At 35.8% G+C, this 19,812-nt stretch overlaps 1 protein-coding gene across 7 annotated transcripts in view; it reads right to left on the bottom strand.

The window, feature by feature from the left end:
- Positions 1-19,812, bottom strand: part of PTPN4 (protein tyrosine phosphatase non-receptor type 4) — a 223,108-nt gene that overhangs the window by 164,961 nt on the left and 38,335 nt on the right. For all 7 annotated transcript variants that reach the window (XM_525902.8, XM_009443187.5, XM_009443190.5 and 4 more), the window contains exon 2: positions 7,598-7,752. In XM_525902.8, the coding sequence (XP_525902.2) occupies positions 7,598-7,735 (138 nt within the window). In that variant the 5' untranslated portion in view covers positions 7,736-7,752. The remainder of the gene's footprint in view (positions 1-7,597; positions 7,753-19,812) is intronic.

The following is a 19,812-nucleotide window of genomic DNA, read 5'->3' as shown; positions in this document are numbered from 1 at the left end:
TATACTACAGGGCTACAGTAACCAAAAACAGTACGGTACTAGTACAAAAACAGACATATAAACCAATGGAACAGAACAGAAAGCCCAGAAATAATGCTACACACCTACAACTGTTGAGAAGAGCAACCCCAAGACACATAATGGTCAGATTCACCAAGGCTGAAATGAAGGAAAATATGTTAAGGGCAGCCAGAGAGAAAAGTTGGGCACATGTATCCCAGAAATTAAAGTATTAAAAAAAAAAAAAGCAATGGGGAAAGGATTCTGTATTCAATAAATGGTGCTGGCATAACTGGCTAGCCATATGCATAAGGCTGAAACTGGACCCCTTCCTTAAGCCATATACAAAAATTAACTCAAGATGAATTAAAGACTTAAATGTAAAAGCCAAAAGTATAAAAACCCTGGAAGACAACCTAGGCAATACCATTCAGGACACAGGCATGGGCAAAGATTTCATGACGAAGACAACAAAAGCAATTGCAACAAAAGCAAAAGTTGACAAATGCATTCCCTTAACTCAGGTCTGTTCACACAGCTCTATGGCAACTTCTGAGATGGGTCTCAGCTTTCAAAAGAATTCGAGCATTACATGGATCTGTGACCCATTTGTGAATAAACCAGGTGAATCAACTTTGTCTGTGCTAGAAGAGAATCAACTGCTTGAGATTGCAAATGATGGTGGCCTTATAAAAGTATGTTTCAGACAACTTCACATCTCCGTAAATTCCAGATTAAAGTCAAGGTGGAACATCCTGAGATTGCTACAACAGCACTGAAAAGCCTGCTTCCATTTCCAACATCCTATCTTTATGAAGCAGTGTTTTCTGAAGTGACAGCAACCAAAATGAGATTATGGAGTAGACTGGACATAAGCAACACACTTTGGGTGTCACTGTCTACCATCACCCCCAGATGGGACCATATAGTTGCAGGAAAACAAGCTCAGGGCTCCCACTGACTCTACATTATGGTGAGCTGTATAATTATTTCATGATATGTTACAATGCAGTAATAACAGAAATTAAATACACAATAAATGTAATGTGCTTGAATCACCCTGAAACCATTGCCCCACACCCAAGTCCGATGAAAAATTGTCTTCCATGAAACCGGTTCCTGGTGCCAAAAAGGTCGGGGACCACTGCCATAGATTATAGATTTTTAATTTTTGATTTTTGATTTATTTTTCAGAGACAAGGTCTTGCTATGCTGTCGAGGCTGAACTCAAACTCCTGGGTTCAAACAATCCTTCCACCGCAGCCTCCTAAGTAACTGGGACTATAAGTGCCTACCGCTGTGCCTAGCTAAGATTTTAATACTGTATCTTTACCATACCTTTTCTATGTTTAGATACATTTAGATATACAAATACCATCATGTTATAATAGCCAGTTCACTAACACGCTGTTCAGGTTTGTAGCCTAGGAGCAACAGGCCATACCATATATCCTAGGTGTGTAATAGGTTATACCATCTACATGTGAGTACACTCTATGATGCTCAACACAATGATGAAATCACCTAATGACACATTTCTCAGGATGTATGCCTGTTGTTAAGTGATGCATGACTATACTTAGAGGAGCACAAGGGAATCCTTTTTATTGAGAGAAATATTCAATGCCTTAATCTGGTGGTACTGCACAGGTGTATACATAAAATAATTCATTGAGTTATATAATGAAGATCTGTGTACTGCACTGTTTTGTGCATTATACATATTACAAAAAACAATAAAATCTACATGTAATTTCCAGAGAAGGAAAACCAAGCTGAAAATCTTTCTAAATAGAATCCAACATCTCTCTCATAATTTAATGGCTGCCAACTATTTTTGAATTATACTCCATAATGTATGTTAGGCATTCAATAATTATTAAATAATGTACATGAATAACTACAATTTTCTGTGGGATTAAAAAAACCTAATTCTCAAAAAAGTAACACTTGACAATTGTTTTCTCTTTAACTTTTTACAAATAACTGGCATTTTAAAATTTCTGTGTATATATATTTTTAATCAATACTGCCAGTAAACAAATTGGGTTTTGCAAGCAGTATATGTACACCAATACATGGATGAAAACGTTATATATGCACATCAAACAATTAGTAGATTGCTATTTTGTGGAATTTCAAAAATAACATACTTCCAAGAAAACATTTCTGGAACAAGAGAATGGATCAATTGGATTACAAGCAAGAGAGGAAAGTCAACCTTTCTAAATGCATAATACTAGTCAGATACATAAACAGGCACTTCACCAACATTCTTGTTTAATGCTAAGCATCCTAATGTCAGGTAGATATTATTCTCTCTTAACAAAGAAAGAATATGAAACACAGACAAGAACAACTTGTGTATAGTCACAGAGTAAGCCTTCAAAATAAAGATGTATAAAATCATCATTGAATAACTGCCCAAGAATCTTTCAATAGAAGTAAAGGTCATTTTCAGTAACAGACTTATGCATGGCAAATATAATATGAGACCCAAGAACTATATGCCTGATGAAACCACAGCAAGGTGAAATAATAAAACAAGAAATATGGTCACCTTAATTGTGCTCAACTCTAAATTTGATTGATAAAATAATTTTCTAGTGTTTAATATGATTATAGCCTAGAAAAAAAGGACTTCAAAATAGATAAAAGCTTTAAAAATCTATCATACACTATAATATTGGACTTTTCATATACTATAAAAGCTGACAAAATTATCATGTCTTTTTGTACTAAAGATAAATTCCATTTTAACATCTGATTTTATTTTTTAAAGTTTGGTATTTAATAAATTCTCCTTCAAGGTAGGCACTGTTGACAATCAACTTGAGAGATGTCAAGGTTAAAAATGAGGAAGGCTGAACATAAATGTTTGCTCAAGGCACACTAAAATAACAGTGTAGGTATAGTTAGTAATGAAAGAAAAGACTACCCTAAGAAAATTTTGGAAAATGAAAAGCAACTTCAGTGGTCACCTTAAGTGACAGAAAAAGTTAACAGTGTGAGAAAGGCCTAGGAGCAAGTTCATTTACCCCACAAACTCTAGAAATAGGGGTACAAATTATCTTTCAAAAAGAGAAGGCAGGGTCAGGACTGAAAAAATGTTGAGAGTCTATACAAGTAACAGCCCCTACATGACTTCTCTCACTTCCCCTCCCCTACAGCCAATCACCATAGGAACTGGAGATTTACTCTCTGAAGAAAATGAACCAGAAGGACTCTGGAATCAGGAGCATCATGTGCAGCTGATTAATTTGTACTGTACTAATTGTACAGGCAGATTATACTGCCTGTATTGTACAGACAGAGCCTGCATAATAAGAAAAAGTCTACATAGTGTATAGGTAAGTCCTCTCCAATCCCTTCCTCTCACTCAGCTCTAAGAAGACGGGCAGTGAGGCTCTACAAACTCAAGACCTATAAAACTATATGGTTTCGAAAATTGTGTAAATGAATATGCCAATTACATGTACATACATACACTTATAAAACATATAAATCAAATTTAAAAGATAGATGTGTGTGTGTCACACATACACACACATATACATTTTTTTTTTAAGTATGGCACACCTGGGTAAATAATTTAAATAATAAACACAAAGAGCAAATAATAAAAATTAAACCTGTCTTTCATCATCTCTGACTCCTTAAATATGGTAGCTATCCCTTGAGAAGCAAAGGAGACAGTTCTGGGATGAAATTTCTGGGTATCTATGAAAGTAGGAAGATGGGTACAGTAAGTGATGAGGAAGAGGCAAAATGGACACCTCCACAGGATGCCATATTGGCAGACTGTATTTTCCCAGTAAGTCCACGGCAACATTTCTGATCCCACATGATGATCCTCCACTTTTTATCAAGATGCAGTCTATTTCCTTTCACTTAACTCTGTGACAACCTTGACAAATAGAACATGGAAAAAGTAACATTACATGGCTTCCCAGGCCAGATTGGAAAGGCAATATAGCTACAGTCTGGCTCTCTCTCTAAAGATGCTCACTCTTAGAAACCAGCCACTGTGACCAGGCACAGTGGCTCATGCCTGTAATCCTAGCACTTTGGGAGGCCGAGGCAGGTGGATCACCTGAGGTCGGGAGTTCGAGACCAGCCTGACCAACATGAAGAAACCCTGTCTCTACTAAAAACACAAAATTAACCGGGCATGGTGGCACATGCCTGTAATCCCAGCTACTAGGGAGGCTGAGGCAGGAGAATCGCTCGAACCTGGGAGACGGAGGTTGCGGTGAGCCGAGATCGTGCCATTGTACTCCAGCCTGGGCAACAACAGCGAAACTCCGTCTCAAAAAAAAGAAAGAAAGAAAGAAAGAAACCAGCCACTGTATTATGAAGAAGTCCAGGATATCAAGAGGTCATATATAGATGCCTCAGCCTCAGCTAAGGTTTCAGGTAACAGCCATGTGAGTGAATAAGCCTTCGAATGATTCTAGCCTCCAGCCTTTGAGTCTTCCAGCCGAGGACTGATACATAATGGAGCAAAATTAAGTCTTTTGTGTGTGTGTGAATCTCTGACTCACGGAATCCCTGAGGACAATACATGGTTATTTTATGCCACTAAGTTTTAGGGTAATTTCTTACGCAGTCACAGTAACTAAAATAGGCTGGTCCTCCCAGCCCTTCCTTGTTCATCATACAGGCTAACGTTAATCAGCTGCACCAAAGTAAAAGTCAAGTCAAAAATTAGGGGTAAAAATCCTCATAGATTGAAGACATCAATCCATGTAGTACGGACACTATGCATTTTAAAGTATTTAATGCAAACATACTTAGTGAGTTGTTAATGCAAACATATTTGGTGAGATGAATTCTCATATCATGAATTCATTTAGTGACAATGAATTCACAGCATGAGAGGGACAATACACTCCACAGGTTGGCTACAGTAAATAAATGGTTATACCAAAGCCACAGTGAAAATAGGACTTGACATTGAAACAACACAAGCCAACACAAACCCAGTGATAATAGGCTTATCATTCCTATGTCCACAGCAGAGAAAAAGCAAGATCTAGTGAAGTTACATCAACTCCTTCATTACAAAAATTTCCCTCAGAAAATACAGAAACAGCTTTGATGAGATAACTACCAGATGAAACAAAGCAGGCTTTGGCAACATGAATATTTTACCTGTGGTGCAAAAATCTTTCATGAAAAGCAATGACTCCAATGCTTGACTTTACAAATCATTGCCTGGTAGTCTCCAAAGGAAACTGAGTAGTTCTCCTTCTTGGTGAACAGAGAAATGCTGGTGAACCTGGCAGCTGCCCACAAAGGATTTCTGAGACTTAATGGTACTAAGTGGACACAAGAAAACAAACACCAAAACTTTCAAACCCCCAATTAGTTTGCAGGCTGCCACATACCACTCCACAGGTTGTAAAGTACATAACTGGAGATTTATTCACATAGATTAAAAGATAAATAATCTACCTAAAAGTACAAAGCAACTCTTTTGGTTTGAATAGCTTGGGTTCAAATACCCAGAGGAATAAATATACTACATAACCAACAATTTTTCATAAATATTGTTCCTCTTAAGTTTTTTGATGACCTGAGATAATGGTAGAGAAAGTTTCTAGCACCACAGAATGGTAAGCTTACTTACCATTCTAGGTAATATATCTAGGTCTATTGAAACTGCCAGCTAAATATATGTAATATATATTTTTAAAATATAAACATATAAAAGTACATTAATACATATGTCTTTCTAAAAGAGTAACTAGACAGCACATTGATTACTACACTGAAAAATACAGCATACTACTGTTAACTAAAGTGCTCAACAGAAAATTATGCTAGCTGAGAAACATACCAAACCTTTTTACAATATTTTGAAATACATTCAAAACTATAGGTAAAATGAAAACTAAATAGTAACTAAACTTAAGCTAAGACAAAAGTTATTAAATTTATGCCTTTTCCAAAAAAGAATTCTAACACGTGAATAATAGGAAAAAAGGCTTATTTTCTTTTATCAACTGTCTAATACATGAGAGTTTCTATTAAATAGAAATTTGTACAAAGTAGAATTCTCTTCATTTTATATTATCTCTGTTTGGCAACCTATATTCCAACTATATATTAACAGATGATAGAATACAAAAGAAATCAAAAGTTTAGCTTTTTAGAAAAGCACACTAAATCTGTTGGGTATTTCAGATAATGTTGAAGGTATTTTTAATGATAATGATGTAATATTCACTACTCTGCAGCCCCTTTTTCAATGTGAAATAGCTTGGAATTTGAGATAAATTCATAATCCTGCTATATAGTAATACACAGAAAATTTTAAGCTTAAACTGGTAAATAAGAAAGATTCATTTTTTGTATTATTATACTTTAAGTTCTAGGGTACATGTGCACAACGTGCAGGTTTGATACCTAGGTATACATGTGCCATGTTGGTTGGCTGCACCCATCAACTCATCATTTACATTGGGTATTTCTCCTAATGCTATCCCTCCCCCAGCCCCTCATCCCCCGACTGGCCCCGGTGTAAGATTCATATTTTATATTACTTAAAGATTTCAAAGTGCGGAAATACCCAAGTAATACAGCAGAAAACATCCTGAAAAATTTGGAAATACCAAAACATCCTGAAGAATAAGAATTCCAGTTTGAATACAGACTGCATATATTATTATTTTCATAAAGTTAAATTTAGGGATGTGGTAATTATGAGATTCTCGGAATACTAAAGTACTTACTTTCAAAAGGTTCAGGGAAAAAAAGTCATGTAGAGAGAAGGAAACATAAAGTAAATGTGCGAAATGTTAACACTGGGTCAATTTAGGTAAAGGGTATAAGGGTATTCATTATAATATTATTTCACCTTTTCTATATAGGTTGAAAAGTTTTTAAATAAAAAGGGAGAATACACTTTTATATGTATCAAGATATGTACAAGAATGTTCACAGCAGTATTATTTGTAAGAGCCCAAAGTGGAAACAAATCCAAATATATACCAACAATAAACTGGACAAGTAAATGGTAAATGAAAGGATAAGTAAACTATAGTATATTCATACAAAAGGGTACTACAGAGCAGTAACAATGAACTAACTACTGTTAACACACCACATGGGTAAAACTAACAAATAACAATGAGCAAACAAAGCTAGACACAAATAGGATGAACAAATATTTGTTAAATAAATATTTCAGACGATAGATAAGATCAGGGCTGTCACTTATTTTTGTTCGGCAAAAATTTTACTCACAGACAGTACAAGTAAAATTACCATGAATATGTATAAATTATTTAGAAGAACAAATTCTTTTCAGGCACCCTCAAGCACACTTATGAAAACCATACACATACTATGGATCTGCTCTACTAATCATAATGCACACTGTTGGTTTCTCAACAACATCCAGTGAGCAACACTTTTTAAAGACCCAGTTTGAATGAGAGCATGCACCTAATACAATCCTGCACCAAAAAGACTTTTTTACTTGAATAAGACTTTTCAAACTGTACTATAATTTAATAATCCTAGTTTACATATATGTCTAAATTCAGACTTATAGCCAGAGATTATTTTTTAAAAGACACAAAATACTTACATTGACTTTGAAAGCTTGTACAGTGTTATCCAGAAGAAGGATGTTGCAAACCACTTCAGTATGCTGTCTGTCTCGGGCCAACTCTGATGCTCGTACATTGTAGGTTCTGCCAGCAGGCAATCGGAAACGTGAGGTCATTACTGTCCACACAAAGTCTAAGTTAAAAAAAAAAAAAATTCACTAAATAAAAGGTTGGTAAAATATAAGCTGTAGTTTAAAAGGCAAAGTTATTATATATTTCTCAATTAAAACTTAGGTGGAAAACAGTTATAAATTTTGAAACACCAGAATAAGAATTGTAGGTATAAGTTATATATAGTTCATCATCAAACTAAAGTTCCCACTGCTTTGAAAAAGAGGTTTTTTTTTTAACTGCTCCATCCAGAAGATTTAATACATAAATTTTTTAGGAAGTCATATTCCAATTCAAAATACGTAAACTTTGGAGTAGCCAAAAGGGGCGGGAAGATTATGCTGCCTCAGGAAGTTGGATATTACTCATTGATGCAAGTATTTTAAAACACTGTAGAATGACAACAGGAGGAAAAATTATTTAATTTTGGCAGGCCCTTCCCTTTTTTAAAAAACTTAAGGTGTTGGAGAAATCAAGAAGTTTAAAAAAAAAAAACCCTTCATTTTAACCATCCTCAAAATTCAACCTAATAGTATTATTGTTATTATTCCTAAGAAAACAAAATAGAAATGGTGACCAATCTTTGCTTCTGAATTTTTAACCTAAGAGATAAAAACTAGATGGCCTATAAAACAACAGAAATCACAGTGATATCAGCAATACTAGATGTTTAAAGACAATGAAGCTGTAGCTTCAAAGTTGTGAAAGAAAATTCTTTGAAACACTGACTTATATACCTAGAAAATTAACATTCAAGGAGGAGGAAAAAAAACTCTTAAAACACTCAGGCATTTAAGGATTCAAACTTTAAAACACGTAACACTTCTGTCTTAAAGACAATTAGGTAAAGGAAACATACTAAACTAGAAGAAAGACTAGTATTTGGGATGTTTGACTATGAGTAAGCAATAAGTAGTAAGCAGTATGAACAATGAGTAAGCAAAATATAATGAAAATAGTATTTCAAATCAGTGATAATACCTGGAGCTGATCTCTCATAGATTATTCATTTCAAAAGATTAAAGCTCAAAGTAAAAGTCATTGTTATATAAATATAAAAATAATGTAGGGGGAAAAAGTCTTACTATGTTGACAAGGAGACGCTTGCCAAGTAAAATTCCACAATTAAAAGACAGTGATTGGGCTGGGTGAAGTGGCTCATGACTGTAATCCCAACAATTTGGGAGGTGGGAGGATTGCTTCAGGACAAGAGTTTGAGACCAGCCTGGAAAACACAGGGAGGCCCTGTTTCTACAAAAAAGAATGTTTTAAAAATTAGCTGGGCCTCTTTTACATTGTTAAGCACTGGTTTGTAGTTCTCCTTGAAGAGGTCCTTCACATCCCTTGTAAGCTGGATTCCTAGGTATTTTATTCTCTTTGTAGCAATTGTGAATGGGAGTTCACTAATGATTTGGCTCTCTGTTTGTCTGTTATTGGTGTATAGGAATGCCTGTGATTTTTGCGCATTGATTTTGTATCCTGGGACTTTGCTGAAGTTGCTTATCAGCTTAAGGAGATTTTGGGCTGAGATGATGGGGTTTTCTATATATACAATCATGTCATCTGCAAACAGGGACAATTTGACTTCCTCTTTTCCTAACTGAATACCCTTTATTTCTTTCTCTTGCCTGACTGCCCTGGCCAGAACTTCCAACACTATGTTGAATAGGAGTGGTGAGAGAGGGCACCCCTGTCTTGTGCCAGTTTTCAAAGGAAATGCTTCCAGTTTTTGCCCATTCAGTATGATATTGGCTGTGGGTTTGTCATAAATAGCTCTGATTATTTTGAGATACGTTCTATCAATACCTAGTTTATTGAGAGTTTTTAGCATGAAAGGCTGTTGAATTTTGTCAAAGGCCTTTTCTGCATCTATTGAGATAATCATGTGGTTTTTGTCATTGCTTCTGTTTAGCTGATGGATTACGTTTATTGATTTGTGTATGCTGAACCAGCCTTGCATCCCAGGGATGAAGCCGACTTGATCTTGGGGGATAAGCTTTTTGATATGCTCCTAGATTCAGTTTGCCAGTATTTTATTGAGGATTTTTGCATCGATGTTCATCAGGGATATTGGTCTAAAATTCTCTTTTTTTGTTGTGTCTCTGCCAGGCTTTGGTATCAGGATGATGCTGGCCTCATAAAATGAGTTAGGGAGGATTCTCTCTTTTTCTATTGATTGGAATAGTTTCAGAAGGAATGGTACCAGCTCCTCTTTGTAACTCTTGTAGAATTCGGCTATGAACCCGTCTGGTCCTGGACTTTTTTTGGTTGGTAAGCTATTAATTATTGCCTGAATTTCAGAGCCTGTTATTGGTCTATTCAGAGATTCAACTTCTTCCTGGTTTAGTCTTGGGAGGGTGTATATGTCCAGGAATTTATCCATTTCTTCTAGATTTTCTAGTTTATTTGCGTAGAGGTGTTTATAGTACTCTGATGGTAGTTTGTATTTCTGTGGGATGGGTGGTGATATCTCCTTTATCATTTTTTATTGCGTCTATTCGATTCTTCCCTCTTTTCTTCTTTATTAGTCTGGCTAGCAGTCTATCAATTTGTTGATCTTTTCAAAAAACCAGCTTCTGGATTCATTGATTTTTTGAAGGGTTTTTTGCAACTCTATCTCCTTCAGTTTTGCTCTGATCTTAGTTATTTCTTGCCTTCTGCTAGCTTTTGAATGTGTTTGCTCTTGCTTCTCTAGTTCTTTTCATTGTAATGTTAGGGTGTCAATTTTAGATCTTTCCTGCTTTCTCTTGTGGGCATTTAGTGCTATAAATTTCCCTCTACGCACTGCTTTAAGTGTGTCCCAGAGATTCTGGTACGTTGTGTCTTTGTTCTCATTGGTTTCAAATAACATCTTTATTTCTACCTTAATTTTGTTATTTACCCAGTAGTCATTCAGGAGCAAGTTGTACATTTTCCATGTAGTTGTGTGGTTTTGTGTGAGTTTCTTAATCCTGAGTTCTAATTTGATTGCATTGTGGTCTGAGAGACAGTTTGTTGTGATTTCTGTTCTTTTACATTTGCTGAGGAGTGCTTTACTTCCAACTATGTGGTCAATTTTGGAGTAAGTGTGATGTGGTGCTGAAAAGAATGTATATTCTGCTGATTTGGGGTGGAGAGTTCTGTAGATGTCTATTAGGTCCGCTTGGTGCAGAGCTGAGTTCAATCCTGGATATCCTTGCTAACCTTCTGTCTCGCTGATCTGTCTAATGTTGACAGTAGGGTGTTAAAGTCTCCCATTATTATTGTGTGGGAGTCTAAGTCTCTTTGCAGGTCTCTAAGGACTTGCTTTATGAATCTGGGTGCTCCTGTATTGGGTGCATATATATTTAGGATAGTTAGCTCTTCTTGTTGAATTGATCCCTTTGCCATTATGTAATGGCCGTCTTTGTCTCTTTTGATCTTTATTGGTTTAAACTCTGTTTTATCAGAGACTGGGATTGCAACCCCTGTTTTTTTTTGCTTTCCATTTGCTTGTTAGATATTCCTCCATCCCTTTATTTTGAGCCTATGTGTCTCTGCACGTGAGATGGGTCTCCTGAATACAGCACACTGATGGGTCTTGACTCTTTATCCAATTTGCTAGTCTGTCTTTTAATTGGGGCATTTAGCCAATTTACATTTAAGGTTAATATTGTTATATGTGAATTTGATCCCGTCGTTATGATGTTAGCTGGTTATTTTGCCCATTAGTTGATGCAGTTTCTTCCTAGCATCGATGGTCTTTACAATTTGGCATGTTTTTACAGTGGCGGGTACCAGTTGTTCCTTTCCATGTTTAGTGCTTCCTTCGGGAGCTCTTGTAAGCCAGGCCTGGTGGTGACAAAATCTCTCAGCATTTGCTTGTCTGTAAAGAATTTTATTTCTCCTTCACTTGTGAAGCTTAGTTTGGCTGAATATGAAATTCTGGGGTAAAAGAGGACACAAATAAATGGAAGAACATTCCATGCTTATGGATAGGAAGAAGCAGTATCGTGAAAATGGCCATACTGCCCAAGGTAATTTATAGATTCAATGCCATCCCCATCAAGCTAACAATGATTTTCTTCACAGAATTGGAGAAAACTACTTTAAAGTTCATATGGAACCAAAAAAGAGCCCACGTTGCCAAGACAATCCTAAGCAAAAAGAACAAAGCTGGAGGCATCACACTATCTGACTTCAAACTATACTACAAGGCTACAGTAACCAAAACAGCATGGTACTGGTATCAGAACAGAGAGATAGACCAATGGAACAGAACAGAGGCCTCAGAAATATCACCACACATCTACAACCATCTGGTCTTTGACAAACCTGTCAAAAACAAGAAATGGCCCTATTTAATAAATGGTGCTGGGAAAACTGGCTAGCCATATGTAGAAAGCTGAAACTGGATCCCTTCCTTACACCTTATACAAAAATTAATTCAAGATGGATTAAAAACTTAAATGTTAGACCTAAAACCATAAAAACCCTAGAAGAAAACCTAGGCAATACCATTCAGGACATAGGCATGGGCAAGGACTTCATAACTAAAACACCAAAAGCAATGGCAAAAACAAACAAAACAAAATAGACAAATGAGATCTAATTAAACTAAAGAGCTTCTGCACAGCAAAAGAAACTACCATCAGAGTGAATAGGCAACGTACAGAACGGGAGAAAACTTTTGCAATCTATCCATCTACGAAGGGCTAATATCCAGAATCTACAAAGAACTTAAATTTATAAGAAAAAAACAAACAACCCCATCAAAAAGTGGGCAAAGGATATGAACAGACACTTCTCAAAAAAAGACATTTATGCAGCCAATAGACACATGAAAAAATGCTCATCATTACTGGTCATCAGAGATGACCAGAATGCAAATCAAAACCACAATGAGATACCATCTCATGCCAGTTAGAATGGCGATCATTAAAAAGTCAGGAAACAACAGATGCTGGAGAGGATGTGGAGAAATAGAACACTTTTACACTGTTGGTGGGAGTGTAAACTAGTTCAACCATTGTGGAAGACAGTATGATGATTCCTCAAGGATCTAGAACTAGAAATACCATTTGACCCAAAGATCCCATTACTGGGTATATGCCAAAGGATTATAAATCATGCTACTATAAAGACACATACACGTGTATGTTTGTTGCAGCACTATTCACAATAGCAAAAACTTGGAACCAACCCAAATGTCCATCTATGATAGAGTGGATTAAGAAAATGTGGCACATATACACCATGAAATACTATGCAGCCATAAAAAAGGATGAGTTCACGTCCTTTGCAGGGACATGGATGAAACTGGAAATCATCATTCTGAGCAAACTATCGCAAGGAGAGAAAACAAAACACTGCATGTTCTCACTCACAGGTGGGAAATGAACAATGAGAACACTTGGACACAGGGCGGGGAACATCACACACGGGGGCCTGTCGTTGGGTGGAGGGCAGGGGGAGGGATGGTATTAGGAGAAATACCTAATGTAAATGACGAGTTAATGGGTGCAGCAAACCAACATGGCACATGTATACCTATGTAACAAACTTGCACGTTGTGCACATGTACCCTAGAACTTAAAGTATAATTAAAAAAAAAAAAAAAAATTAGCTGAGCACGGCAGCATGCACCTGTAGTCCTAGCTACTCAGGAGGCTGAGGTAGGAGGATCCCTTGAGCCCAGGAGTTCAAGGTTACAGTGAGCTATGATCATGCCACTGTACCCAAGTGTCAGAGACAGACAGAAACCCTGTCTCTAAGAAACTAAAATGACAGTGATTGGCGGAGTAGGGGTGGGGATGGGGTACATGGCCCAGCTATAATGCTGTCTTCCAGAAACTCTCCTCACATATAACAATACAGGCAGGTAGAAAGTACAAGGATGGAAAGAGATGTATCATGGAAACATTAATCAATAGGAAGAAGAGTACCTATATTAGTATCAGATAAAGTAGACTTGGGAACAAATAAAATTCATAAGAACAGATTAGGCATTACATAATGATAAAATGGTCAAGCCACCGAGACATTACCAATCCTAAATGTGGATGTACCAACCAACAGAGCTGCAAAAATACATGAAGCAAAACTGTCGAACTGAAATAAAAAAAGATAAATCCCACAGTTATAGGAGAGCTCAACTCCCCTTTCTCAATAATTGATACAACTAGGTAAATTAGCAAGAATATAAGAGAACTTAACAACCAATAGGATCTAATCATGAACATTTATAGAACACTCTAGCAAAGACAACAGAATATTAATTATTTTTAAACATCCACTGAACATTTCAAGAGAGACCATATCCTGGGCTAAGAAACAAATCTAAATATTTAAATAATTGAAATTATGCAAAATGTATTCTGAGAACAATGGAATCAAACCAGAAATCAACAACAGAAAGACAACAGAAAAATCTCCAAACATGTAGAAACTAAACAAGTCTACGTTATCCACTGGACAAAGAGGAAATCTTAAGGAAAATCAAGATACACTGATTGAATAAAAATGAAAACACAACATATCAAAATTTGTGAGATACGATTTAAGCAGTGCTGACAGAAATCTACAGCAATATATGCATACAATAGAAAACAGGAAATGTCTCAAATCAGTAATCTAACCTCCCTCCTCAAGAACCCAGACAATGAGCTAAATGAACACATAGCAAACAGAAGGAAGGAAATAACAAAGAACATAAATCAATGAAATTAAAGAAAATAAAAATAGAGAAAATCAATAGGGGAAAAAAGCTAGTTCTTTAAAGGATCAATAAACATAATAAACCTCTAGCAAGGCTAACAAAGAAACAGAAAACACAAATTGCTAACATTAGGAATGAAACAGAGGATACCACATAGACTTTGCAACCATTGAAATGGTAATACTACAAACAACTTACACATCAATTTGACATAAAAAGAACCAATTCCATGAAAGGCACAAACTGCCAAAATTCAGCCAATATGAAACAGAAAATTTAAACAGCCCTATAACTATTTTAAAAATCAAATTCGTAATTCTAAAACTCCCCCAACAGAATATTCAAACACAGAGGGTTTCCTGGGAAAATCTACCTAACATTTAAAGAAAAAGTAACACAATTTCTAGATGATCTCTTCCAGAAAGCAGAATAGAAAAGGATACTTCTCAAATCATTCTATGTAGCCAATTTTATCCTGATGGAAAAAACAGACAAAAACATAAAGAAAACTACAAACCAATATTCCTCATGAATACAGACACAAAAACCCTTAATAAAATACAAGAAACCAGAATTCAGCAATATGTAAAAAGAATTACATACCATGTACCAAGGGGGTTTTATTTCAAAGGTGCAACAAGGTTCACCCAATATTTTAACAATCAATCAATATAATCCACCTTATTAACAGACTAAGGGAGAAAAATCACATGACCTTTTCAATCAATGCAGGAAAGCATCTGACAAAATTCACCACCCATTCATAATAAAAAATTCTTAGAAAACTAGAAATAAAGGGATCTTCTTCAACATAATAAAAAGCATCTACAAAAAAATCCACAGCTAACATCATACTTAATGGTTAAAGCCTGAATGCTTTCCCCTATAACCAGGAATAAGGCAAGGAAGGGTATCTGCTCTCACCACTCATATGCAACATAATGCTGGAAGTCCTAGCCTATGCTGTGAGGTTAAAAAAAGGAGGAGCCCTGGGCGCGGTGGCCGGTAATCCCAGCACTTTGGGAGGCTAAGGCAGGCGGATTACAAGGTCAAGAGATCGAGACCATCCTGGCTAACAGGGTGAAACCCCGTCTCTCCTAAAAACACAAAAAATTAGCTGGGTGTGGTGGCGGGCGCCTGTTGTAGTCCCAGCTACTTGGGAGACTGAGGAAAGAGAATCGCTTGAACCCAGGAGGCGGAGGTTGCAGTGAGCCAAGATTGTGCCACTGCACTCCAGCCTGGGTGACAGAGTAAGACTGCCTCAAAAAAAAACAAAAAACAAAAAAAAAAACGGAAAGAAAGAAAGAAAAAACAGAAAAAGAAAGAAATAGCATACAGGAATAAATTAAACATTTTTGCAGATGAAATAATGTTTACAAAGAAAATCCCAAGGAATCTACAAAAGCACTCCTAGAACTAATAAGTAAGTTCAGCAAGGTCACCCAATACATCAACATACAAAAATCAATTTTATTTGTGTATGCTAGGAATAAATATGAGGAGTCAAACAAAATACAGTATAATTTGCAACTGCTAAACAAAAAACAAAATACTTAGGTGTAAATCTAACAAAACACATAGAGAACTTCTATGCTAAAAACTACAAAATGCTGATAAAAAAACTGAAGAAAATCTAAATAAATGGAGAGACATAACTATGTTCACGGACTGGAACATTCAAACTAGTAAACATGTCAATTCTCTCCAAATAGGCATACAGGTTTAATGTAATTTCTATCAAAATCCCAGTACTTTTTTGTAGATAATTTTATTTTAGATAATTTTATTCTAAAATTAATATGGAAGGCCAGGCGCAGTGACTCACGCCTGTAATCCCAGAATTTTGGGAGGCCTAGGCAGGCAGATCACTTGAGGCCAGGAGCTCAAGACCAGCCTGGCCAACTTGGCGAAACCCCATCTCTACTAAAAATAGAAAAATCAGCCAGGCGTGGTGATGCACGTTTGTAATCCCAGCTACTCAGTAGGCTAAGGCAGGAGAATCACTTGAACCCAGGAGGCGGAGCTTCAGTAAACCAAGATCATGCCACTGCACTCCAGCTTGGGTGATAGAGCGAGGCTCTGCCTCAAATTTAAAAAACATAAAAAATTAATATGGAAAGGCAAAGGAATCATTGTAGCAAAAACAATTTTGAAAAAGACTAAAGTGGGAGTAACTATACTCCCACTCCCAAAGAAAAATAAACTGGGAATCCCTCTCCCAGATTTTATGATTATGTACCTACATTTATCAAGACTGTTGGTAACGACAGAAGTAGAGACACCGAGATCACTGGAACAAAATAGAATTACCACACAAGTACAGCCAACTGATTTTTAACAAAGGTACAAAAACAATTCAACAGAGAAAGGATGGCCTTTTCAACAAACAGTGCTGAACCAATCAGAAATCCATACACAAAATGAAAAATGAACCTCAACCTAAACCTCACACCTTATGCAAAAAATTACTCACTGACTCAGATTTAAATGTAAAACCTAAAACACTAACTTTTAGAAGAAAACATACTAGAAAATCTTAGGGACCTAGGTATGGTGAAGTGTTCTTAGATGTGACATCAAAAGCATGATTCATAAAAACAACAACAAAGACAAATTAGCTATATCATCAAAATTTAAAACTTACAGACTGTAAAAAAAAAAGTCTGCACAACATTTATCTGACAATGGACTAGTACTCAGAATATGTAATAAACTCTCAGAACTCAACAGTAAAAAAAAAAAAATCAAATAATCCAATTAGAAAATGGGCAAAAAAACATAAAAAGACATTTTACCGAACGGGATATTCAGATGGCCATTAAGCACATGAAAGGATGCTCAATCTGAGCCATTTGGGAAATGTAAATTAAGACCATTATGAGATACCACCATATACCTATTTAACGGCCAAAATAAAAAATAGTGGCATTTTGGTAAAGATGCTGAGAAACTGGATCTCTGACAAAATCCTGAAACAAATACATACAATTCAAATATCTTACTATAAGTGGGAGGTAGAGGAATGTTAAAAATAATGATTGCATCCTCTTAGAATTAAAAGAACATATGAGAACAAAAGGCTCTTTAAAGCAATCTGGAGGAATGAAGTCATTACGCATTTTTCCTTTAATAAGGTATTATCTCCCTTTCACCTAAAAAGAATATATCAACTCACAATTTTTTTCTATTGTATCTTCTATATGTAACTTAAGAAAATGAAGAAAAATCTGTATAAAATTACTTTCATAATGGTCAAAGAACGCATTTTTATTTTGCAAACTAGATCACTGGAGGAGTCTAAAGTTTTCTATATGGTATTTTTCTTGACCAGAAAATAATTACATTAAAAGCATGATCAACTCCTGATTTTATGAAGTGAAGACACAGGAAAAGAGAACCAGCACTTGAAGCTAACCCACCTAGTCAGCTTTAACGTCTTTTCCTTCTTTTCCGTTTCCTGTGTTTCCAGGGGAAATGTTTTGGAATTATAAACCCCAACATATTCTTTCAGTTCCAAGAAGAGTGAATTCTGGGGTGAAAAAAGTGCCTAAATTAGGCAAACTTCTTAGAAAGGTGAGAATCTGTAAGCTCAATTATTTCAAATTTGCTGAGAGGTGGCAGACTTATAGCCAGATACAAAGGTAATTCTTCATACTCCCAACCTACAGTATAATAACCAAATTACCATGTCTAGTATTTCACTTTTAAATGGCCAACTTTAAAACGAAAAATCTGCCATTACTCACATGTCTTATTTCTATTGATTCTTAACAAGGGTTATCATTAACTGAAGTGTTTTTTATTTTTCAAATGTTCTACTAATTTGTTTGATAACTTTGGATTGGATAGTTTGTCAATAAAATATTTCCAATACTAAGAAGCAGTCATCATTGAAATAATCACTGTTCCTGCTTTATAACTTTTCGGCATTTCACTTATGGAGGTCAAAAATAGCTGTGACAAAAATTAGTATCAGTTGTTTGAACTTTGCTACTACAATCTCTACAGACCAATAGAGGAACATTAAGTCATCCTAGTTTCCAATTATCTGAAGCCGAAAAATAACATTCAAATGTCCCTAACAACTTCACCTGCCATAACAACTATGAAAGATGATTGTATAGAGCTACATTTTGGTTATCTCCTGGGTTTTATAAGGTTTATTACTGGATCAGAGAGAAGCCAAGGAGGAGCCATCAAACAATACATTTGATAAATCAATCATAACTATCAACAGTATATTTTCCACCCTTCAGGTCCTGAACATCAGCACTCCTCCCAGCCTGCTTTTCTGCCTCATACTCCACTAGTTATGGCTGTGAATAAATTAGTCTGACACTATAAGCTGAGTCTTTGAAAATGAATAAACAATAGTTAATAAAACAGTATATTTGGAGAACCTACCTGAATATGGTATTAATCTATCCAAATAAATATAGACCTAAAGCTTAAGTGAACTGTCTAATCGGCTCTCGATTTTTCCATAAACTAACACAATATTTTTAGTTACCAAGGTATCAAATATATTCCCACTTCCTGCCACATTTACTTTTCATTTCACAATACAGTAATTCTTAATTTCTGGAGAATTCACTACTTGAAAATTCTCTCTTTGGGAAAAAAATATGCTAAATCTTCATGTTTTAAAAGGGGAAAGAAGATCAAATAAAATTATCTATCACATCTTTACTTTTCCATTTGAAAGGTGTTGCAGTTGGCTGCGCATGGTGGCTCATGCCTGTAATCCCAACACTTTGGGAGGCCAAGGTGGGCGGATCACCTGAGGTCCAGAGTTCAAGACCAGCCTGGCCAACATGGTGAAACCCTGTCTCTACTAAAAATACAAAAATTAGCCAGGCATGGTGGCGGGTGCCTGTCATCCCAGCTACCCGGTAGGCTGAGGCAGGAAAATCGCTTGAACCTGGAAGGCGGAGGTTGCAGTAAGCTGAGATCACGCCATTGCACTCCAGCCTGGGTGACAAGCACAAAACTCCGTCTCAAAAAAAAAAAAAAAGATGTTGCAGTAAAATTGGTATATATGTATAAACAGCTGCTGGCAGTAGGAAAGAGCCCATTTCTTTTAAAAAAGGATTATAAATAATAATCTATAAAAATGTTTATTCCTTTAAACATATTTAATGTACCTATAAAATTGTAAATATTCTAAAAGTTTGAAAACCAAGATAAATCTACTTTTTATGTTCAAAAAATATGTAAAGTTATATACATTAAGTGAAAAGAGTTGAACATAAATGATGTTCGAACTATAAAAGATATGAACAAATACAGAAAAAGAAGAAGCGCTTAGGCAAATGCACACCGTGACTGGGGAATTAAAATTCTGGGATACAATTTTTTCATATTTAAAATTCTGTTAACGTTAATCTATTTTGTTTAATAAAAATA

The sequence above is a fragment of the Pan troglodytes genome, chromosome 13 (assembly GCF_028858775.2).
Source record: "Pan troglodytes isolate AG18354 chromosome 13, NHGRI_mPanTro3-v2.0_pri, whole genome shotgun sequence".
NCBI lineage: Eukaryota > Metazoa > Chordata > Mammalia > Primates > Hominidae > Pan > Pan troglodytes.
The sequence above is the reverse complement of the archived record's forward strand: the minus strand, read 5'-3'. Positions and strand labels throughout refer to the sequence as shown.